This window comes from Sinohyriopsis cumingii, chromosome 6 (assembly GCF_028554795.1).
Source record: "Sinohyriopsis cumingii isolate HCF-2022 chromosome 6, ASM2855479v2, whole genome shotgun sequence".
NCBI lineage: Eukaryota > Metazoa > Mollusca > Bivalvia > Unionida > Unionidae > Sinohyriopsis > Sinohyriopsis cumingii.
Window position 1 is genome coordinate 76,704,626 of NC_142966.1, and position 26,643 is coordinate 76,731,268.

The 26,643-nt window shown below is 35.9% G+C and overlaps 1 protein-coding gene across 1 annotated transcript in view; it reads right to left on the bottom strand.

Annotated features, from left to right (window-relative positions):
- Positions 1-26,294, bottom strand: part of LOC149797255 (putative transaldolase) — a 37,258-nt gene extending 10,964 nt beyond the window's left edge. Inside the window, exons 1-7 of the mRNA XM_089961961.1 lie at positions 26,116-26,294; positions 20,904-21,027; positions 15,337-15,444; positions 13,588-13,719; positions 9,442-9,502; positions 4,596-4,710; positions 365-494 (exon numbers count right to left, since the gene is read on the bottom strand). Of these exons, the coding sequence (XP_089818087.1) occupies positions 365-494; positions 4,596-4,710; positions 9,442-9,502; positions 13,588-13,719; positions 15,337-15,444; positions 20,904-21,027; positions 26,116-26,209 (764 nt within the window). The 5' untranslated portion in view covers positions 26,210-26,294. The remainder of the gene's footprint in view (positions 1-364; positions 495-4,595; positions 4,711-9,441; positions 9,503-13,587; positions 13,720-15,336; positions 15,445-20,903; positions 21,028-26,115) is intronic.
- Positions 26,295-26,643: the final 349 nt, after the last annotated feature.

The window sequence follows — 26,643 nt, forward strand, 5'->3', positions numbered from 1 at the left end:
GGGCCCAAAATAGGATATGAATGGCAGCAGAAATGATGCAAGGTGACTTAAATCATGAAATGCCAAGAGCCATGTGAGAATTACACTAAATTCAATGAACTGAAAGCAAATTTTCTGATTGTCAGGAAGTTGACTAAGATATCAGACTGGAATAATGTGTTCATTCTAGACCACCAATTACTAATTAGAGGAGGAAATAATCTCCTTGGATCACAGTCTAGGCCATAACAACAGGTAATGTATTACTTGTCATTAAAATGTTTTTTTTCATGCAGGCAGAAAAATATCTATATACTGACAGTTCTTTGGCAATACCATGGTGGAAGAATATTCATCACTAAATCATACAGAATGTAACACTTACGAGATCGTGAGAAGGTCACAGCCAACAAGTCCTTCGATCTGACCTATGTTGCGGAAGGAGGCACCCATCACAACTGTCTTGTACCCATACTTCTTGTAATAGTTGTAGATGCGGGTAACACTTAGCACACCTGCAATAAAAGAATGCATTTATGTGATAAAGTGAAGAAAAATTACAAATTATGTAAACTATTACATATATTTGTAAAATTATATTAATAAAATTATGTTTCATTACACAAAAAACCTGCATTTCTTCCAAGTAATGAAATTTTTTAAATACATTTTAAAATTACTAAAAGTAACATAGCCAATGTATTCAAAATGCAAGAGGCAACGTTGGTCTCTCTACATTACTCAGTCTGTTAATACTGGTCAAAAAGTTGTTGTTGTTTGTGGTTTAATGCCATTTTTCTGAGGCTTAATAGGCTATACATGACAGCTGGTGGAGGAACCCAGGTAACTCCCATAAGAACCACTGACCTATAGAAAGCTACTGGTAAACTTTCTCGCATGTATCGGCTGAGCCTGAGACTTACACCCAAGTCGACAGGGGTGAGATGGCAATGATTAGTAACAGCAGCTCTTTAGACTGCTTGGCCAACTGGGTAACCAAAGATATTACTTGCAAACCACGATCAGAATTAGTTGAGCAGATTTTTAAAAGTTATAAATACACAGTAAATTGCAAAACTGGCCATACCCATAGGACTTAATTTCAATGTATATGGTTTTCTTTGTAACTAATACTACTCAAAATCAGGAAATTTCCACAGTCATGCGAAATAAATGCAACTTGCACCTTGGATGTTGACTTTATGATCCACTAAACACTCAAGGCATTCTGTATCTCTTACTTAACATGCCTGAAACATGTGATTTTCAACTTGCACAAAACTGGCAACACTTCCATTTTATACAGCTCTAAATATGATTTTCACAAATTAGGCATATTACAACCTGTTGTGAAATGAAGTTGAACCTGAAACAGCAGCCACACCTGGGAAAAGTTCAAAGTGGCCTTTGGAAACAGGTGACCTCTGAATGAAGGTTCACTTTCAAACTTGATATTGAATAAATACTATCTCCCATATACCATTATTACAATCTTACTCACTTATAACAACATCACTTATGTCGACAAGCTGCATATGTCAACGAAAACACAAAGTCCTGGGCCCATATTCTATTATTACAAACAAATTTGTCATGCTTATGTTGAAATTGGGATAAAAAATAAGGGTATATGTTGACGGAAGTCACTGGCCCCAAATTGAAAAAATCCTTGTTTTCTATTTGTTTATGCCAACAAGCTAACAGTTCACGCCCATATTCTGTTATACTGTACTAAATTATTTGATGTTTGCTCTGAATCTTTAATGTTCCTGTCGCACTAACAAATGGGTGATTGTTTGGTCCTCCAAAGTTGGCCTTTCATGGCGACGTCAATTACAAACCCATCATCAATTCAAGCCAAATACAATCTTCAGTAACAACAATGCACACTTCATCAAATTAAGTCAGCACCAAACTTGAATAAAAGCAATGGAATCTGATCAATTGTTGCAATTGTTGCATTTTCCAAAGTTATCAGTGATAGGAACTGTTTTATCAAAAATGTACAACAAAAATTTGTGACAACACTAACCTTATCTAAACTATAAATATACAACACAGTACAGATAAGGCCACTTTGTGTCATCACAAAATTTTCATCTTATTATATTAAAAAAACATCAAACTCCAGTGTTGGAACACATTTATTGTGCAGTGAATGTTTCTCGTTTCGTAGGAAAAAACGTAACCTCATGTTTAAGATTGCTACTAATGGTGGCATAAAACAAAAACTTTCCCATCTCTTGAAACTAAACATCAGGCCATGAAGGATGTTAAATATGTAGCATCTCACAAAGACATTTGTGAAATTTTCACTTGTTGACGGGTTTTCATTCTCCTCTTCTCCCTTGGTAGCCTCAGCAATAAGATTACTTTTGTTTCAGGAAGACCAAAATCTAGGCCAATTAATGTGCATGTAAACAGATACTATCCAGCCACAAATACTGGTGACAATGAATATTGCAGTTAACTATGTAATGACACATTTGTTGACAACGTGACTTTGATCAAATGAGGACTAACACTTCTTTATATATACTGTACATGTTTTTAATTATGTTTATTCTTTAGGTATATGACCAACACATGATAAAACATGTAACATATACTAAAATTCATGGACTTTTCATATACATGTACTTAATGCATTATTGATTGTATCACACAAAGGTAACATAAATTTAAGTTGGCAGTATACCAGTGTATTTCTAACTAGTTTTGTCTTCATTTACTTAAAGTCTGCATTGTTTGTTTTCTTTCGATGTAAATCCTACTGGCTGAAAACAGGTCACCTATTACAGAAAAATTTCACTTTGATCTTTTTTCAGATCCCTCCCAATAAAACTTATCATGACATCTGTTTATGCTGACATTATTACCTCAGGCCCAAGGATGTTGAGATAAATGGGTAGTACTGTATTATTACATGAAATATTATTCTTATTTCAGGCAAATTAGCACAAATTACATTTTATTATTCAAAAATTCTGTTGGAAATGAATTACACTCAGATTTCTCCAGCTTTCCCTCTTTTTTTCAAGGTCATTCATTTGTGCTCACATATATATGGAAAGTACATTTTTAACAAAATTCTCCAAGAATATATGGGAAATAAGCTCCACTACCTTTCTAAACCAGAAATCCTGGCAAGATGAAACTTTCATCTCTCTCTCTCTCTCTCTCTCTCTCTCTCTCTATATATATATATATATATATATATATATATATCATAAAGACATGAGGAAGAAACTCTTACCCAGTACATGCACTAGTTACTACTGGGTGCAATACATCATTGAGGATGCCCACATCTGCAGGGTGGGGTGGGGTATAATAGTAATGTGATCAGATGAGCATCTTGGATAAACAAAATTTACAAAAAACTATATATATATATATATATATATATATATATATATATATATATATATATATATATATATATGCCTTCCTTAATCACGCAACCATTAGGATAAGAGAAGGAGGAAATGCGTAAGCATCCAACCTCTACTGTCAGGATCCTGAGGGAAAATTACCAGAGTTTCCCCACACGATAAACTGCTCTCCTAATAAGATGGCAGCACATCCCGTAGTCACATACGAACTGACAACAGTGTTCAGATAAGCAGAACAGACTTTTCCTTAACTGAGAAATATAAAACTTGGGTATATCTCATGTTCTAAATCAGCATCCATGAGAAGGATTTTGCTGACATCAAACTGATCTAATGATCATCTTGGCTACAGCTACTGACCCACCAAATTCAATACTTGTCTCAGCAACAACAGACTTTGGAGATATCAACTGGAGAAAGTTGACTGCACATGCAAGACAATGACGAGCTTTTGTCCTCAATTTTGTGTTCTTCCAAAATTTGGCATATCATTCTTTGAAAATTGTGAACAGAATACTGTATATAATAGTGCATATGGTGTTGGTCTATGTTACTTGCTTAGAATATGAAGAAACATATCACTACTAATAATTTAAAACTGAAGTACAGGGTTGATATCACATACTAGTACGCCAGTATAACAAAATGACTTCAATGCAAAAGCTAACCTTGAGCAACTTAACTCAGTGCCAAGGTTAGTACAAATAAATGAACACTGAAACATTGGTCCCAGTTTTTCACTGATGGCTGCAGCATTCCTATTGATGCAATTACATACCAATTTATGTGACTCCACAGACAATTTGTCTGAAAAAATGAGCTGAACACAAGGGTTAACCAAATCACTGGATCATAAAATATATTTCACAGTGACATAATTTTTCACTGAAAAGTGTAGTACTCCACATGATATATATAAATACCAATGACACAGACCACATGATATATATAAATACCCATGACACAGACAGACAAACAACAATCCAGCTAAATATATGTCACATTTTAGAACCATATCCTTCTGATAAATATTTTCTGATGAATTGGCAGTGATTATGAAACTTTTATTAAATCATTCGATAAAATCAAATTTTGCACACAAACACAGATTTTCCATTCAGGCAGTCAGTGACCAAGGAGGTAGGGGGTCAGGTGAAAATGTAATAATCTATTGCAAGAAATTAATTTTTTTATCAATAACTTAACATCAGATATTCATACCTGGGTCATCAAGTGGTGTGAATTTCTTCTGGTCTGTGTTCTGGACAAACCAGTCATAAATTCTACCAACAAAAGGGGAGATAAGGGTGACCCCTGCCTCAGCACATGCAACAGCCTGCAAAAAGGTTTATAAAATTTGTTACTGACTGTGCATCTTCAGGTGAGTAAATTGAGAAACAAAAAGCACACGAAAATCAAACTGTACAACCTGTTATCTGGTTCATACTTTGCTCAAATTCAAACTAAAATAATCAATTCATATAAATAAATCTTACAAACATAAATGAAAGAAAGGAATGAATAAAACTAAAAATTTCTGTTCAAAGTTACCTTTTTCAATGCTCTGTTATAATCTGTATAAATGCACATCCAAAGCATGATTTATATCAATCATTTGCATACTGCCAATCAAACAACTATAACATTTACTTAGCAACATGTATGCCTTACCTATGAAACATTAAGTTGCCAGTGAAGATAGTAGTTGTTTGGAGATTTTAAGTCAACCTGTGTACGAGTGAAGCAGCACAGTTATGTGTTCTGTATAAATTGTGACAAATTATTTTCTATTTTTAATCCATTTCAATAACATATTTAATAGTTATTTTACCACAGTCCACAAAGTTACGGCAACCACAACCTGAGATACCAAAGTTCTTTAAAAAGTATATAACATAAGACAAAGGTTTAAATTATCAAGTCCTTAATAAATGTGGTCAACATTTTTTCTATATATACATATTTGTTATATTCTTTTTAATAAAGATTTTTTTTTCTGGCAGAACATCATTCAAAAACTGTTTCATGAAACTGATATCATAAACGTTTAGAAGTCAATAAACAGGACAAGAATATTCCTCACTGTCAGTAGGCACTGGCATGGTACACACTCCAGTAGTGTGTGTGTGTGTGTGTGTGTGATTTGGATTTTTAACATAGCTTTAACAATTTTTCAGTCATATCGCTACAATGTCTGCAGTGTGACCATTTATAGTAATGTCTAGCACTGGGGCATCATGCCGCAGACATGTAGCATGATATCCCACCCAGTCACATTATCCTGACACCAGGCTGACCAGTCCTAACACTAACCTCTTAATGCTGAGTGTCAAGCGAGGCAGCTGTTAGTACCATTACTGTAAGTCTTTGGTATGACTCGGCCATGGATCGAACCCACAACCTCCCTATCTGAGGTGGATGCTCTAACCACTAGGCCACCAGAGCAGTCACACTCCAGTAGTGGTTCATTCTTTAACAGGTATATATGGGTCAGGTACAGTACCTGATATCACTTTATCAGAATAACCAACATGAGTTACACTGAGACTGATTATAACAAAAAAGGACCACTTATTTCAATTTAACATTATAGATTAAATATATTTAAAAACATTAATATCTGTTCACACCTTACAAACTGGACTAATAACATAATTCAGTTTTTCTGTCTTTATTATGACTTCCAGCAATCTGACTGATTAGACTCTACTGAGAATTTGTATTGCCCCATAAAAGTCTTACAGTAATCACCATCTCCGCTCACCGATCTAACTATGCATTCACACTTACTGTAACCAACAAAGCTCTACAACCTGTAATATAATTGGATGCCATTTAGTGGGTGAACTGCCTATCAAATGTAGATGTACCTTTTCAAGGTTTTGTCTTTCAGGTCAAACTTTAAGAGTTATTGCCCTTTTCAAATTCAGTTATAAGTCTCCACTGCTGCAGATCCTTGTAAGCAACATAGCTAAAAATAATCTTATGCAGTTTGGTGTGATGTGGCATCCTTCATATTGAATGAGAGGTGGTAATGAGTTGCTTATTTACAGGACATGTATCCTTGGGGCAACTTGGGTTAACAGTTGCTTTTTGGTTCAAAAACTTAGCAAGAAGCAACATTCAAGTCACAATGTACCACAGCTTGTGGAGTCTTAGTATTCGAAAATATACCTGGTTCTAGTTGAGTTGAAGAAGCCACAGTTCTTGTTTTGCAATTTAACTATGCCAGTAAGTGAAGCAAATGTCCTGCCATGCAGTGTTTATGCCATCAATAATACCAACTCCCAACCTCCCAGTCAAGACCTAAGCCTTGACATTGATGTTAGAGTGCTGAATATAAACTTATTTATTGATAAACAACAAAATACAAAGTCTGATCAAAATCTGTTTATATATACACAAGTCACTATGTTTATAAGCTCAGTTAAGTGTAACACTGCGATAAAAGTCCTTTGAATCAATTCTAAGGTCAAGAGGTCTGGTTTAAAATTACAAAAGCATATTGGCATCGTATATTTTCTGCAACAATATCTGTATTGCTGCCTGAAGCATCATTAGCTGTATTTACTTCCAGTTTCCATCAAAAGCTGTAATTATTACCAGACTCAACCAATAGCTGTAATTACTGCCAGGCTGCATCAATAGCTGTAATTACTACCAGACTCCATCAATAGCTGTAATTACTGCCAGGCTGCATCAATAGCTGTAATTACTGCCAGGCTGCATCAATAGCTGTAATTACTGCCAGACTATCTCAAGACATTACTTTGTCAGTATGACAATACAATGACATAATAGCATGAGAAAGTGATATACTGTATCATGAATTAAAGAGGACAAACGCTAAAATGATTTCTGCAGAGCTGCTTTTGTCATAGTATTATCCATCTGCGATATTTTAGTTATTAGACGGGTTTTACTATGCAAGAGAAACCACTCAGCGGCAAAACATCAGAATTAGTTTATTTATATATGGTTATTTAATATGATAAATTATTTATATGCTTCCATTTCTATTTCTTTATGACAAATTCAGGTATGAAACATAACTGGTAGATCTGGTAGATATGTATCACATTGTGACCAAGTAGCTGATGCACATCTCTAAACACACAATAAGATAAGATATGATAAGAATTCTTTATTTCAAAATATGACCCAAATAGGTATAACTTATAACATACGTAAGAGCATTGCTGTTAAGATGCACTGGGGGAGGAGATGGTAATTTGAAAGAAGTTGGCTAAAAGACCATGCATACTGATTGTTTTTGTATTATAGATGATATGATTCTCGAATGCATATTGTTCACATTTCTTTAATAATTTCATTAAACCTGTGATAGGACTTATCAATGACATATCATCAGCAAAACTAAAATTGTTAAGTGTTATGTATATCTGATTTAATTTATATTTATTTTAATTTCATTGTTTGTTTGTCAGTTTAATTTTTTTTGTTCTATTACATGCTATTATAATATAATCATGTTTACATGATTTGGATTTTTTTCTCCATAAAATAGTTTGACCATGACTGTTCATTTGGTAAACACTTAAAGCTGACCTAGTTCCCAACCTTAATTCAAAATTACTGACAGCCACGTGAATAAGTTCTTTTTTTATTTTTTTTATTGTGAAAATAATAAGTGTCAGATTGAGGCTGTATTGGATATGTGACCCTAGGCTTGTAAATAGTTTTTAATGACGTAAACAACTTTTTAAAATTTTATTCTTAGAGTAAAATGCTTGGTTTTTATCAAGGTCATACTGGGGCTACGTGACTTTTTTTTATATGTAAACATGATCATGTGACCCTCTATTTCGCAATTCAGGCATTTCTGAAATTGTGTATTAATTGGTTTTAATAGTGATGCTTAGAGAGAAAGATCTCAGTCTGGGCTTATAACACTTGTTCTTCTGTTGTGCAAGCTTGGAGTTATTTAGAATTATTTGGACTCAAAAGGATTGATTCTTTTATTCCTGGAAATATATGTTTGTTCATACAGAATTCATGGACAAAGAAATTTCATTAATTCAAAAAACGGATTATTTCTTGTGTTTCTACAAGGAACTGTAGACAACAACATTGAACAGGATACAGCATACGTCATCGCCTTCCATCTTAGATTCTTCATCGGGACTTGAACTTGAATTCATTAGAACATTTCATTATTAGGCCTTCTAAAATTTAATTTGTGCATTATTCTTAGATTATTTTTGGATTTGATTCTTAAAGTTATTTTTTCATTTTTACAGTATTTTTCCAGGGAAATAAATTACATGTTACATTTTTCAAAGCTTGTTGTTTTCACTCTTTCTTGTGTTGCTGTTTATTTGAGTCAAAACATGAAACATACAATAAGAAACAACACATTTGTGGCAGACATAACCCCACGTAACACTGACCCAGCTGATGATTTAACTCGTCTATATATATATATATATATATATATATATATATATATATATATATATATATATATATATATATATATATATATATATATAACACAGGGGAAAGAATACCCCCCTGCCTCACCCCATTGGTTACATGGAAAGCACTGAATATTACATTTCCCCATCGCACATAATACAACTGTTTGCCATACCAGTTAACTAAAATATGAACTATGTAGACAGTTATTTTAATATATAAATTGACTTTTTAAAGAGTGTCCAATGATCAACCCTATCAAATGTCTTAATAGCATCTAAAAAGAATGCAAACACTGGGCTGCCATGTTCTACATAATAGCTGACAGTTTCCTTAAAGACATAGAGACATAAATCTGTTGAATGCTGCTTTTTAAAACCAAACTGATTATTGGAGGTTGTGACTTCACATCTTTGCAGTTTGATGCATTCATAAATTTTTGAAATAATAGTCATAAGAGCTATAGGTCTGTAGTTATTTAATGATATATACAGTATTTGATTTTTTAGTCAAGAGAACAAAGATATAGATAATTCTTTGAAAAGCTACAATTGTCAAAAAAAACATTAACTTTTCCTATCAATGTATCAATGTAAGCATGGCAGAATTGGATTTAACATATATTTACCTGATAGAAGTTAAACATCAGTGTCATATTACAATGGATTCCATACTCATTCTCCAAAACTCTGTAAATCAAATAAATAAAAGAACCATGAATAATAGTCTCATATAGAGGTGCAAGGAAAGCATGGTTGATCATAGATATAACTGACCAAAGGGTCTCAATGACCTGGACCATTGGTCAAGTTAAGCAGTCTGGAACTAAACATGCTGTACAGAAAACTATTTTCTTATTAGACTTGCCATGTGCTTCACCTCTGATGTTTAGACCCCCGAATCTATAGGTTTCTTTATTTGCTTAAGTGCAAGCCATTAACAAAGTTTGGTCAACGTACTTGCTCTAGAGAGAAAATTATTCTCCAAAATCCACTTTTCTTTTAGTCACAATGACCTTTAATTTTGATATTCTTAACCCCAAATCAATAGGCTTCTTCCTTACCACTAGCGCAATCCATCCACAAAGTTTGATTCAGGTCTGTCATGTAAAACTAATCGGTTTTTTTGGGTTGTTTTGTGGGAACCATTTGTCTCCCTCCAATCACAATGACACTGACCTATGACTATTTGATCTCAAAATCAATGGGCTTATTCCTTACCCAAAGTGCAAGCCATCCATGCAGTCTGACAATTTCATAAAATGAAGAACTCAAGCTGATGTGCAGAAATGAAATTACTAACAGACTGCCAATATCATAATATGATGTGTTCTTCCTCATGGAGAGCTTATAAAAAAGATACCTTAAAACTGAGGCATGATTTTCAAACCTTTACTAGTCTCAAAGAACCACATCTTTACATAATACTTACTCCAAAATCTCACATATGAGTGTCAATAACATCTGTGTTACAACTTGAATGAGTCTAGAGAACATTTTCCTGCCTCAAATTGCCATTGTCCTAATAAATTTAACAAATCTCCAAATTCTGATCAATACAGGAGACAGGGGTACATAAACTATCCCCTGGACAGTTCAACCACAGCACAACACAACAGCATTGGAATCTACATTTCACAGGCAGTGAATTGATCCAAGATAAATCCGTTATCAAGGTAACATTAATATTCTGAACTGCCCTATAACCCTTTAAAGTCCTCAAGCAACCTTACAAAAGTCTGAGGTTTGTCAATTCTAAATGGCTACATATAAAGTTTTGCTTGTATGTTAAGTCCCAAGTTGTCCCCTTTTGTAACAAGGCATATATCTGCCTGTATGTTAAGTCCCAAGTTTTCCCCTTTTGTAACATAAGTATATATCTGCCTGTATGTTAAGTCCCAATTTTTTGCTTTGTTGCAACATAAGTATATATATGCCTGTATGTTAAGTCCCAAATTGTCCCCTTTTGTTTACAAGTATATTTCTGTTCGTATGTTAAGTCTAAATTTGTCACCTTGTGTACATAAATACTACATTTACCTGTATATAAAGTATAAATGTATCCCCATTGTACACAGGTATATATCTACATGTATGTAAAGTCAAAATTTGTCATCTTTTGTAGATAAATAAATACAGTCCTCCCACTTATGTTGACATTACTTGTGTTGACAAGCCGTCTATGACGACAAAAATACAAAGTCCCAGTCCCGTGGTCTATTATTACTACCAAATATGCTATGCTTATGTCAACATTGAGATTAAAAAATAACTGTACATGTTGACAGAAGCCCTTGGTCCCAACCTGAACAAATTCTTTATTTTTTCCCACATATCCTGATGAGCCAGCAGTTATTTGATGTTGCCCCCCAGACTTTAAATCTGCTGTCAAAGAGGGTATATGTTTGGTCTTCTGAAGTTTGTTTTTGCATGTACCCATCATAAAAACAAGCCAGTTAAAATAATGCACACTTCATTACAAGTCAGTTACAATCTTTTATAAGACAATGTACCCTTCATTAAATAAAGTCGATACCAAATTTGTATAAAGGTAGTGAAATCTGACTGTCGCATTTCTGAAGGTTATTGAAGATGGGAACAAATTAAGTTTGTTGTGCAAGTTTCGTTTTCTGTTGAAAAAAGTAACTTTATGCTTACGATGTCTACCAGCACTGGCATTTTCAATCTGCGATTGTTTGACCAGATTTTGTTTTTCACAATCAAGTTCATTGGCAATATCGGAAGAAGCACATGGACATTTGGAAAAGTTTCAGCATCTCATACAGAGATAACACCCATCAAGACTAAAACAGAAGAAGCTTGCATAAAATTCAGAACTATCTACATCTCCACCTGTTATGCTAAAAGGATCTAATTTTAACTGCCTTAACTTTTAAACAATATTCCATTTGAATTTAATGTATTGAATATACTTAATTACATGTATTACTCTATTCTGTTTTAGAGATGTACATGGTTGACTTCTTTATCTTTCACCTCCCTTTGAGTAGCCTCATTAAGTTTACCATATTTGTCTCAGGCAGCCTATAATCTAGGCCAATTTATGTACATGCAGCTAAATGCTGTTGGCATGTTTGTTGACAATGGATTGTACAGTATATTGCACAAACATAAATTGTCAGAATACAAGTGTTTTTCAAACTGGTTTTGTCTTTTGCCTTCAATTAATGAAATTTTCAATTGTTTATTTTCACAGTGTAAATCTTACACACTGATGAAAAGTTACCCTGTATCAACTAAATTCAGGTAGATGTACATGCTAAATTTATATTTTTTTCAACGATCACCCCCACTATAACACTTATCTCGACAGCCACTTATGTCGACAGTATTACCCCAGACCGAAGGATGTAGAGATAAACAGGTAGTACTATATCAGTCTGTATATAAAGACCACCTGCTCATAAACTGTATGGCAATTATGCTTAAGTTTAACTATAAGGATCTGCTGTGTGCAAACATTAGCCAGAGCATGAGGAATGAGTCTGAGCCCTGATTGTTATTATTACATGATTAGTTACTAGGCAAATAAATCATATACCAAACACCTACATAAGTAATTACTCGGTACATTAATTATAGACCAAATACTCATGTGATCAATTACTTGGTACATAGATTATGTACCAAATGCCTACATGAGTAATTACCCGGTACATTAATTATAGACCAAATACCCATATGATCAATTACTAGGTACATATTTTATGTACCAAATGCCTACATCATAATTATTCGGTACATTAATTATAGACCAAATACCCATGTGATCAATTAATAAGTACACAGATTATGTACCAAATATCTACAAACATGAAATGAAACTGTCAAATTTATGAAGAAAACAATTCTGTATTTGTTAATACTCAAAGTGATCCATATTAAATGAAGATGTCACAAATGCATTATTTCTTAGATTATCATGGTGCCATAATTCTCTTTACATAATACTCATGTCCAGTTTGATAACTATACGTCAAAGAAATTCACCCCAACATCAAGAAGTGTACAGACACTGATGTGTAAAAAGCAGACGGAGGTGACTGTGTATAATAGTAGAATACTCTTCAGGATGAATACACATATCTGGTGTCAGGACTGTACAGCAACAGCATCTGAGAAACTCAAACATGAAAAGTTTACATAATCAATGGTTTATGAAAGCAGATCATAGTGCCCTATTTTCTGAATTGTGGTCTGGTACTTTCCAGAATCCAAGCAGAGATCTATTTTTGTGATTGAAAAGCAAGTGTCTCAGAAACCGACCTAAATGTAATAAGTGTACATGATGAATGCAGCATGATAAGTAAGTAAAACAGACCTACTTTTGGCATGATAATTTGGTACTCCTCTGAATATGTGGACAGATCTATTCTCATGACTGTACAAAAAACTGTATCCAAGAAACTAACCAAACACGTCAAGTGTAAATGTCTAATGAGTGAGAAAAGTCACTGACCTACTTTCAGTATTATGGTGAACTCCTCCTTAAGCTGCATGCACAAATCAAATTTCATGACTTTCAAGGCAATATTCACCAAGACACTGACATATAAAAGGTGTACCTCAGCTGCAGACATTGACAACGACTATATTCAAAATGTCAATTGTATCAAGGGTTATGCAATAATATTGCGTGTAGAATATGACATACCTGGCAGTCTCATTACATGCAGAATATGACATACCTGGCAGCCTCATTACATGTAGAATATGACATACCTGGCAGCCTCATTACATGCAGAATGACATACCTGGCAGCCTCAATCCCTTCCCAGGTTGAGGAGAGCTTGATAAGAACTCTATCCTTGTTGATACCTGCCTCCTTATAAAGTTTGATCAGTTTTAGTGCCCTCTGAATCATCCCCTTCTTGTCAAAGGACAATCTGCAATCAAGAAAAAAACACAAGGCATGCATATTTAAGTACAAATCCCCAGCAAGGCAGCATTTATGTAAACTTTTCTCAGCCATTTCTGCCAAGTATGATTAAGTGTTCAGTTTCTATTTTTGTGATGAGTTAAAATCTTGAAAAAGAAGTTACTCTGCAATATCACATTATCATTTTAGTCTTTCTGAGTTTATACGCCATCCACCCCAAGGAGGACTGGTAGAGACAAGCCTCAATATAAAAAGTATTAATTTAACTAAAATTTATCCTTTCTCGGACCTGCCACCCATAAGACATTCTCAGTACGGCAGTCGATATTTTTCTGCAAGTAATGCCAAATTTCAGTTGGGTTTAATGGTATATCATGTACTGCTATTGTTAACTTATGATCTGAGACGGATGCAGAAAAGGCAAACATTATGTTCAAGTAAACCTTCATTACTTCCAGTACAGTTCCAGAAACTGCAGGTCCGAACCCATGGAACTCCTTCTTACTAAGTATCTCAAATCAGCGTTATCTTTGATGTTTTTCTAAATTTCATATGGCAATGGTAATCATCTCTCCTCCCAAGAGACATAATCAAATCAACTATTTTTCCAAGATTCTAAATATTTCCTTTTTATGCTTTTGTGCTGATTATTTATTTAAGAGGCCTTTAGTCACTTTTGCCATTAATTGTTACCATTTGATGGATAATTTCTAACAAATACCAAAAGCAACAGCGTGATTAAACAAGGACAAGTCAGTACCTGGATTTGATTGCTACAAAACAGTTTTGTGATTTCTACTACTATCTGGTAAGTCTTTAACATAAGGATCATTTCAGTAAGATTTATGGTACAATCCTAAGGGCTGACAGGCCTGATATCCAATTTAATAATCACTTTCTTGAGGTCTTTATAGGGACAGTGAATAGACTTGTAACCAAAACTGGACTAGATAACACTGGTCTGTTCTCACCAGCCTGCATCTAGTTGTATTCCTCCTAACAAGTGCATGAATATTTGACTGCAACTGTGTGCATTTTCAGACCTTATCCCCTGCAATGTTTAATATTTCCTACCTACATGGGTCGGTGTCTGTCTGTCTGTCTACCTGTATGTATGTATAAGGTTTAATGGCACATTAGCACAATCCAGACAATATATGCTTGGTAGGTTTAGGATTCTTCAAAAACGCATATAAAGCAAAGATAAAGGTAAAAAATACAGCAGGATGAGTTAAGTGACATTCTTCAATCAGGGCACACAGTTCCAGTTTTTCTTGAAATTAATTGAACAACATATGAAACCAAGTTCATTATATTAAGGTAACTGAATAAAATAAGATCTATTCATTGTTTCACCTAATGTTTTATATTTTTAGCACTTATATTTTTATTTTACTAGTTCCAAATGGATATAGGCTTCTTGTCAAGTTTCTGTGTTGAATTAGTTTACCCCAGTATAAACTGCTCAAGCTTGTTCATCCAAACATAATTTAAATTAATAACAAAACAAAACAAACAAAACAAAACAAACAAAACAACTACCTCATTTAATTGAGCTTAATTAAATCTACCTGAGTTCTTGGTATTATATCTAGTTAGAAAAGAAAAGCCTTTGGTTCAATACCTGGCATCCACCTCTGTTGAAACCCTGCCTGGGACGATCTTTAGGATCTCGATACCAAACAATACGTACACCTTGTCCATTGCATTTTCCACCTGTTCATCCAGGGTCCTGCACAAAGAGAATACAAGAAGCATCATACTTTGCGAATACTGAAAGACATCTTTGAAATTACAAATTAAACTGTCATGTAAAATAAATTTTCACAAACATAAATACCTGAAGGTTATATGAAGCCACAGGTTTAAACCTTCAGCAGACAATATTTCTGCATGATGGAAATTATATTGTGCATTTATTATCTGTACTATTTACAATTCTTTATGCAAGTGAATGGTTTTCAGTTTTACATTTTCCCTTAGACTGTCAATGTGTTTATTTCAACATACCGACTACTGCACAGGTTCAATCCACACAGTGCAACTTTTGATAATGATGATACTACTCTGCAAACTGTCAATGTGATGATTGCAATCCAATGAGGAATGCACACATTCAATCTGTGTAGTGAATGGTTTTGTGAATTTTCAAAATGACAATATATACCACTGCTTATCTTACCTGTATTTGTTCCAAGGGTTATTATTGCCGGGGACAGATGTGGGAGATAAGCACCCACTTCCCTTGGAAATCCCCCAATGGCTTGCATCTGATGGAGCATCTGACAACCAAATCCAGCTCCAGGCCTTCACAAGTGGCTTAACTAAGCCTGGCATTAACTGTTTAAACTGACTGGAGAAGGGATGAAGGCAAGTTTCTGGCGCCTCAAAACCAGATGCTTCGGGCAGATGGAGCTCATTAACCTTGGGTCGTACCCATCTAGTAGATTGTAAACTCTGACTTCAAACATTCGCTGCCTTGTGACTATACCTTCTCATGGGAAAGGCTAAGGGATTAAACCCCAACAGAAAATTCAGAGACCCTAAGGCGACTTGGCACTGCTTTCAGTGTCATCTCGGGAACTTCTGCGATGTTGCCGGTGCTATGACGTTTCAGCTTGTCCTTTCCTTTGGAGCCATCAGCTGCATGGATAGGGGGATCAGCTGCATGGGCAACAGCTGATTCTCCATATCACCCTGCCCAGACTTTTGCCCCAGAGAGGACACTCCAGCTTTGCTCCACAGTGTCGACACAACACGGGAAGCAGCAGTTTACCGGTTATAAGTCACCGCTCGACTGGTGTAGAGTCAGACGCCAGGGGTTGCTTCCGACAGTGAGAGAGACCAATAGGTCTCACTGGACAGCTACCACCCACAGCAGCCCCCAGCCAATAAGGTGCCATCCCGCCACAGTTCGTCTGCCTTGCTGGGTGCATAGGGCTTAAGGTACACAAGTACTTGACAAGCACACTGCAACTACTGCACCAAGAAATAACAAAAGAAAACTAACAAGGACACCTCCAATCCTCAAGCTAGGTACCTGGAATGTCTGGACCATGCTCACTGGGCTCTCAGATTGCTATCTAGAAGACTGCTATCCCTCTGCCTCCACACCATAACCAGGCCTGTCAACCTGATCAGCGTTTACACTCCCACACTAAGCGCCACCACAGATACGAAGGATGAGTTCTACGATGAGTTAAACTCGCTCATCGACAAAATTCCTAAGGAAGAGAACTCAGTATTATTGGGCAACTTCAGTGCTAAGGTGGGTGCCGACCATGACTCTTGGCCATCTTGTCTTGGCAATTTTGGCATTGGGAAGATGATTGAAAACGGACAGCAAGGCGACAGAAGTGACTGTGACAACTACAGAAGCATATCCCTTCTCAGCATTGTGGGTATAGTCTTTCCACGTGACATTCAGAACACACTGTAGACACTTGCTGACAGAGTGTATCCAGAGCTGTAGTGCAGGTTCCGCACAGAAAGGTCCACAATCAACATGTTCTCCTTCTGGCAACTACAGGAAAAATGCAGAGAACAACACAGACCCCTCTTCCTGGCCTTTACAGACCTCACCAAGGCATTCAATCTGGTCAGCAGAGATGGACTCTTCACAATCCTGGCAAAGACTGGATGCCCTCCAAAGCTGCTAAGAATGATCCAGTCCTTCCATGATGACATGAAAGACACAGTGCAGTACAATGGCTCAACATCCGACCCCTTTGACATCCGCAGCGGAGTGAAACAGGGCTGTGTCCTTGCCGACATGCTCTTCGGCATCTTCTACGCTGTCCTGCGTAAGTACGCCTTTGAGACGTCCACAGAAGGGATCTACCTGTACACACGATCAGACGGCAGACTGTTCAACCTGGCATGACTAAAGGCAAAGAGCAAAGTGCATGAAGCAGCCATCTGGGACATGCTCTTTGCAGACGATGCTGCTCTAGCCACTCACACAGAAGCTCAGCTACAGCACCTGATGGACCACTTTGCAAAAGCATGCAATGAGTTTGGGTTGACCATCAGCCAAAAGAAAACAAACATGATGGCTCAGGATGCGGACCCTCCACGCATCATCATCAACAACTACGAACTTGAGGTAGTCAGTTCATGTACCTCAGCTCTACCATCACCAACAACCTCTCACTCGATGCTGAGCTCAACAAGCGGATTGGAAAGGCATCAACAACTCTCTCCAGGTTGTTGCAGAGAGTGTGGAACAACAGCATGCTGATCCTGAACACTAAGATCTCCGTGTACCAGGCCTGTGTGCTAAGCACTCTCCTTTATGCTAGTGAAACCTGGAATCTGTATGCCTCACATGAGAAAAGACTGAGCGCCTCTCATATGAGATGTCTCTGACACATACTCAGGATCAACTGGAGTGATTGGGTAACAAACAACGAGGTGCTTGAATGTGCCAAGATTCCCAGCATGGTCACACTCCTACACCAACGTCACATCAGATGGCTCGGCCATGTATGTCAGATGAAAGACCTTCTTTATTCGAAACTTGCCTCACAAAACATTGATTGGATGGCCACATCTCCACTTCAAGGATGTCTGCAAGCGCAACATGAAAGCCCTTGACATCAATGTCAAGAATCTGGGAAGAGCTTGCTCTAGACAGGTCCAGCTGGCGACATGCTCTGATCACTGGTCTGAAAGCCAGTGAGGACAGGCTATGCTTGCTAGCTGATGAAAAGCAGTCTCAGAGGAAGAAGAAGCAGCTCCAACCCACACCAGACTCAACCTTCAAGTGCAGCAAGGACTGACACTTCCATGATGGGTTCCATAGCCACAGCAGATGCTGTACAACCACCAACCAGGACATCTCTCATGGGTGCACTTCCATCGTCTCTCGAGACTAACGGATGCCAACTAACATTGGTATAATTGCTTGGAAATGGAGAAAACTGAATGACTAAATTTATGTGTAGAGACAGACCACTGAAACAATGAAACTAAGATCAAAAATATAAAATAAAAAGACAGTTATTGTTTAAATAATGTAGGAATCATGCATATGCCAAGCAAACATTTTAAAAACTTCAGGTAATATATACCTGTTAGTAATCTCTGATAACCCTAGTTCATCTACCAGGTTCATCTACATACGTATATTATACCCTAAAATATTGATATATTAACTGCACCTGATTAGTATTATTTCCAGATAATTCAAATTTATCCATCTATTTTTCAGAAACTGTAAACGATGCTAAATCAAGCTATTTTTCACAAAAGTCACAACAACAAAGCAAGGGCCTGCATGTCAGGCTCACAATCAAAGCGTTACTGTAAAATGAGCAATTTTAAAAGGCTTCACTGTAGTGGTTGAGTACACTGTTTGGAGTCGATCGATAATAACTGGGATGAATGAAGTCTTTGTCCTCATCTTTAATACTAGTAAGTGATAATCACTTTTTGGATTTGATTGTCATTCTGAAAGGCATTTTTAAAGGTTTGTGTTGAACATTGTTTTTCTTATGTTACAGTGATTAAAATAACTTCTACAGTAAGCTGCAGATGGTGGGGAATATTAACTAAATACATGGAATAGGACCATGCTGGAGGGGGCAAAACTTTTACAGCTTTTAGACAGCTTGTGTCACCATTGATTATATGCAGTATTGTTAACTGACCCCACCCCACCAAAACAAAAAATTGTTTTCTAGCAAATTGTTATGTGGTTTCAGGATAACATTTAATGCCCATACAACTTAAAATCATTGGAGCCTGCACAGTGGAAGTAGAATGCAGACCTTATGAAGAGCATGCTTCAATATATTTCCACCTACCTTTCATGGGTGCTTAAAATCAAATTATATGATGCTGATGTTGATTAAGCAAGCCAGTGACAATGCCTGGGCTGATTAACTCTAAGAATATTTGGATACTTTTGCCTGCATAGCTTTGCATGGGTTTGGTTTTGTGTTGTGGGTTCTGACCCAATGTTTCAGCATATGACAGGCTGTCTATACATAGTACCCTGTGTATTTGGTGGAGAAAGAAACACAGGAAGCTACTGGAAAACTTTCTCTCAAACCCGCATTGGTCAAGCCAAGACTTGAGCATTGCATGGGATTGTAATATTGCCTCTTTTTACAGTATCATGGTATCAAAATATTATACAGAACTATTATCTGATTCTTATTTCAGTAACTGGCACATAGTCAAGAGCAGTTGTGGCTCCACACATGCCACATGGGTGTATCAATTCACAGAAACATGGATTTTCCCAATATGACTATTCCAACTTTCTAGCTTCACATAATAATCCATCGAGGATTGCAAATTTAGGTTTTTAATATCTGACTATATAGTCATAATAACACTGTACATTTGTTAAACATTTGCTTTCATAATTTTCGTGTACTTTCAATAAAATGAGTGATTTATGAAAACAGTGACCTCAAAGCATATTCCACAATATAGCATTGTTCCATACTTTTCTGACCTAAAAAATTTACATTTTTAGGCTAAATCTTCTATCACATAATATTTAGACTTTGCTTTTTATGAATTGTATATCTTTCTTGATTTATATGCCAAATGAATTACAAAAAAAACAACCATGTTATGAAGAGGTACTTCCAGGACACAGTGATGTCTGCCATTATTATCTCATGACAGGTTCACTTAAAGCTTTAAACTGATTTTAAGATGAAAATAATGCAAACACAACAGTTTCAATCTTCAAAATTATACTGAAAAAGTGATTTCATCTATTTTATTAATAAAATGCATATTGCTACTTACATATTTCAAGTTTCAAAACACAAGTTGGAATGTCTTCCTCATCAATGAAAACACATGCCTGTCGATGTGCAAAAATCTGTCTTGTTGGCTCAGTCAATATCAACGCCAGCATGCAATACATTTCAAACGAGATTGCAAGACTTCAACCAAGTCAGCTGGGCCAAGGGAACATTTTAGAATGACTAAACTACTGTCACTCCATTAACACAAAAAACCTCAAAGAACAAAGTTGCTTTCCTAACTGAAGAATGTGCAGTCTATTTTTCTTCTTCTTTCGATAGCGTGATCCACAAGAGTTAAATAAGTGATCCTGAGAACAATGCAGGGTTATAGGGGGAATGGCAGAGCAAGAAGATCTGATTTCTCTCTAGCTAGAGCAACGTATTTGTTAAGTTTCTTTCTAAAAAAAAACTGCACACCTACCCTCCTTCTTCTTGGGCATATTCCACAGCTTCCTCCAAAAGACTCTGATAGTTGGGCATTTTAGCTGCTGCCAGAATCAAGGATGGATTAGTGGTAGCATCAGTGGGCTTATATGCCTTCATAGCTGAAAGTAAGAAAATATGGAAACGTTTGTACAAGTATTTTTAGAAAATAGATATAATGTAGTCTAAATGGGTTCTATTTTAAGAACTGTTGTCTATCCTCTCCTGAAAAGAGTTACACTGATCATCTATTCTGGTTAATTGATTTAAATATAACTTACATATTTTAAATTTTGTCATGGCAGGCATGGAAAAAATCCTTGCCAAGCAGTCAAGATCAACTAAACTTATGTTCTAGTCTTCAATGCATCATAAAGACACAGGCTGGCCAGACATCTATATTTTTTATGACTGATGCTCATATTAAGTTTAATTATTACGATACAGACTAAATTAAATTTGCTGCTTGTAAGTCTGCTGACTACTATTCCTGCCAGGTGTTAACTTGCTTGTAAGTCAATGGACTACTATTCCTGCCAGGTGTTAACTTGCTTTTAAGTCAACTGACTACTATTCCTGCCAGGTGTTAATGTGCTTGTAAGTCAGCTGACTACTATTCCTGCCAGGTGTTAATTTGCTTGTAAGTCAACTGACTACTATTCCTGCCAGGTGTTAATTTTTCACAAAATATTTTATACCTACGGAGCACATTTTACTCACATCATGTCAAGCACCGCTTGTTCAGCGCTTTAAATCATTAAGAGATGTACATCTTCAAAAGCAATTACTATTTCACAATTCTATGCAAATACATAAGGTCCAAATGGGCTTGATATCGCTCACCCATCTTACATAACAGCTAACCACTTCACTAAGCAGACATACTTACTCTTGTCAGAACAAATCCTGTTAATTAATGTCATATCGATTTTACCTCTTTTAATTAATTCTGGACACAAATTATTTCTAACAATAAAGGCATAATTAATATTTATGATCTCTTGCTCATAACTGATGTCATTCCTGATCCTGATGATAATAAACACAACAGATCAAAAATACGACTTTAAGAGTGGTCACTACCTCTGCCAATCAGATACAAGATTACCTCATTGATATACATGGATCCTGTCAATCAAGAGCAAGATGATCTCATTTATATACATGGATCCAACCAATCAGATGCAAGAACACAACATTTATATGCATGACTGATGCATATCCAGATATCCACATTCCTATTTGACCAGAATTATGGCTTCTTGAGGTGGCAATTAAATAACAGATCTTTTAACTTGCCTGATATGTTCATATGGCATAAGAAAAGAATGATCAAATCCTCCATATGATTCAAATAATTAAAAGATTGTAAAATAATTTTAAAAAATCAAATTAAATGAAAATGATTGTGAAAAAACCTGAGTGACAAAGCACAAATGAAGTAAGTTTTGGCCTGTGCTTAATAATTTTATGAAAAAGAGAGGGGGGTGTGTGTCACTTGGATTTTTAACGTACCTTTAACAATTTTTCAGTCATATCGCTATGATGTCTGCAGTGTGGCAGTTTATAGTGATGTCTAGCACTGGGGCATCATGCTGCAGACATGTAGCATGATGTCCCACCCAGTCACACTATCCTGACACCAGGCCAACCAATCCTAACACTAGCCTCTGAATGCTGAGCACCAAGCGAGGCAGCTGTTAGTACCATTTTTGTAAGTCTTTGGTATGACTTGGCCAGGGATCGAACACATGACCATTTCCACTGAGGCATTCACTGTTATTTGTCTAGTGCTGGGTCATGGCAGCAAAACAATTAATCCAGTAAATACCAGGAACAAAACGATACACCTCTGCCACATACTGATACGATTCATGATACACAACCTACAATAAGATACAATATCGATACATGAATCAACTTGATGCTCTTTTCGCCTTCACGAGGTCTCTAAGTGGTGTGGTGGTACTGTTTTATAATATGTTGACATATTGGTTGTATTTTCTAGCATCTAGATCACAGAAAGATAAATTTATTAATATCATATGCCATTCTCATCCTTGACAAGATAAAAAACCTTCAAACTGACCACCTGTTAGGTTTCAATGATTTTTATTGAACTGTTTAGGCCATTACAGACTGCTCCTATTGACCAGAACAGGACTCATCATGGTCACCATACCCTGTTTTTGTTTTTTTATCACACTTTATGAATGCTTTTAAAACATTTTATTACCAATTTCATGCCTTCATCTATATTTGAAAGATTTTTTGGTGTTATTTTCAAAACTGAATTTTCCTCATGCATGGAAAATCTTATCAAGAATAAGTCTGAGTAAGGGAGACAACCAAATCCTTCACAGTGTACCTCCTGTAGATGCAAAACAACTGACGCATACCTAGACATGCATTTCTATGTGTAATAAATGAGATTATTAAAAATCCCCACCCCTTCTACAAATGAATAAGGTGACTATAACTTGTGCTGTTTGGAATCGGTCCTAATGCTCATTCTGTGCTAATTATTTTTATATTTTTTTTTTAGTTTTGATTCCAATACATGTATTTCTAGTGTTGTCATGCAGTGAATAAGCTACAGTTAGTTTGGTTGGTGGTTATTGCTTTACTCTGGACCTGAACAAACAATTAGCACAAATCAGAACTTAACAAATTTCACCGCAATACACACCAGAAGTGTAGCCTTCACATCCAATACAGGTAGACAAAATGTTAAGCAACAGCAAAACATCAATGTTTTATTTACATCAATATGTTATCAGTGGCTGAGCATTAAATAATCAGCATGGAATTGAAGTAGGTGGTTGGGGGCAGACTTCTAACCACATGAGTTTGTCACAAATTTATCTATGTTACTGATACAAATGCATAATCGTTTCACTCATACAATTTACAGTCGGAAATGCCATCGACTATTTTCTTTGCTACACCTCACATAATAAAGCTTGTTAACTAAAGGCAGTAGCTAGTTGAAAATTTTACAGACCCAACTGACTTGTGATGACTTGGAGTTTTGTTAGAGAGAGAGAGAGAAACTGATGCAATTGATATAATTTTTACCAGCTCACGAAGACCAATATAATTTTCCCATACCACTATGTAGAGGACTTTTCAGCCCAACCTTTTTAAACAAATCTTAAATTTGAGCCAGTCAATACATTCTACATCCCAGGACATGGAGATTACTAAAGGGGATATATGGATACCATGTTACATTTAGAGGGACTCCCAAAACAAACACCTTTTTTCCATCAAAATACAAGATTGGCACTAGCTGCCACACTGAAACAGTAACCGCACAATTGTTAATTGTTCTAAATTCTATATGCTATTTTTGCCATTTGCATACACAAAGTGTATGTTGCAATATTAATTTTGGACACACCGGATACCACCCCGATGTTTTCATGACTCACGATACGTCGGCCTATTCTGCGCACAGCTTTGAAAAGACGTAATGTTTATCCATCAGGCTATAGAAATGAAATATATTACTTTCAACTGTTTCTGTCAGCAGTTCAGTCATGTAATTAGGTCAGGTTTATAGCTAGTTTTACAAAATTCAATGTAACAATGCCAATAAATGGCAAGAGATATTAAGCAAACAAACCCAATCTTGTAAAAAAATTTTTACTAAAGTTAACATTTTATAAAAAATAAGATATGTGGAAGAGAAACAACAATGAATAGGATGTAATATGTTTACAATGTCTTGCTTATGGGGAAGAATTACTAAGAATTTAGAAACAGACTATACACCGAGGAATTTCCTGAGAATACCGTTCTAGCAGCAAGTTGACACGTTGGGTAGCAGGCAATATTGTATGTGCGGGACAACTTCTTGCAAAATTGGAAACTTGGATTAAGATGCAGAATTTTTTAAAGTATACATTTCCATATTTATATAATGTATTTATTTACATGATTCTAAAAAATAGATAGTCAATAGGATTTTCTGGGTTACAGGTTTAAGAAGGTCATGGAGTGGGTTAGGCCAATAAATCAGCCCTTCACCCATGATGATATTGATTTTTGGGTTAGGGGCTGATATCACATATTCATTAAAAGCTGCAATTATCTGCATGCAAATTTGGCTGCACACATCAGTGTGCATGTTATACACTTACCGGTTTTTCTCATGGCTGTGCAGCTACTGTTGGATGAAGGGTTCTTTTGGTGACATGTAGATTATATTTCCTAAGCAAATCATGTTTAGTGACTTGTAAATCCACCTGGAATAGCACAACCATCTGTCCTGTGGCCATTTTGCATTTTGAGCTTGATATGGCTGTTACCAATTACTGGGTATGTGTCTGAAGTGTACACGGGTTTGTTCCGGAATCATTTGCATGCAGCAAAATTGCACATTTTAATGAACAGGTGACATCAGACCCACAACATCGTCCATCAGCGTCAACACAGATTTGTGGGGTTGATTTATTGGACTAGGAGTGGGTCTTCATGTTGACATTTAGAAATCATATTTTCATATGCCTTTCGAGTCAGAATGTGGGATATTTTTGTACACTTTATGAATATCACTTTTCTTAATTAAAGTATGGTCGTTCTTGATACAAAATGGATTTTTGACCCAGAATAGCACATGATCCAATGTTTTCAGAAATTACGTACTGTTGCGCATTATTACCTGACGTGCAGAACTGGCCGACAGGGTGGTAAATATTTCAAATTTACAATCGGATAACTTTCACTATTTACGGGATGTTTGACTCATTAATAACTTAAGTTGAAAATATTACATTTAAAAAACATAAATATTGAAAGTTCAGATTGTGAATGAACTGTAATTAAACAAAACTCGTGACCTGAAGGGTGATTGTTGCTCTACTTGCCGGAGCAGGATATAAGATTTGAAGTGTTTCTCTGCCTTAAATCAAACTGATAAGCAAATCCACTCGCACTCATCCTGCTAGTAAAACGTTTTTAATTTTTCGCTTTTTTTGTCACTTCTAGACAGTGATGTACAAATTCAATATAAATTTAATACCGTTAATTACATTTTTTTTATAAAAAAGAATCAACAACATGATAATGCATGTCAATATTCCTAAAAGTACAGGCCTGTATACTACTGAATAACCCTGACCGGCAAACGACCCCAAATCAAGCTCCGGGGTCGAAATTAAGAACACGACCAAACAAGCGTAAATTCAAGCTCTAAATTTAAAAACCTTCAATATCCCCTGTGTCAGCCACAACAACAGTGTGTTCCCGAAGCTGTTCAAGTGCTGAGACAGCTGACTTTTTTGCTGCTGGCTCCGACATCAGTAATTTGTGAAATACAATTCTTCGCAAAACTCAACCGTGTCAAGCGCCTTCTTCGTGTGGAGAAAGTTGTTATAGTTTATTCGGATTACTTCTATGTTCATCAGCAACTGTCCATGAGAGGGGTCGTCTCAAAGTTGATTTAGTTTAATTAGCAAAATGAAAAAAAATAATTGTGTTGGTCACGAAAATATTCGATATGAAGAGACTGATTTAAAAAAAAAAAAAAAAAAACAGTGCAAAACTGGCGTGAAACCACCCTATGCGCATTCGGAACATACCAATTTATTTTCAATGACAAAAAGCCACAAAGGCTTAAAGAAATAGAAGTAAGGGAGAAAAATTGGAGCTAGAAAATATACACAAATATATAAAAAGGCGGAAGACCTGTACAAAAGGAAGAAATAAGAAATGGAGAAGAAAAGAAATTAGAT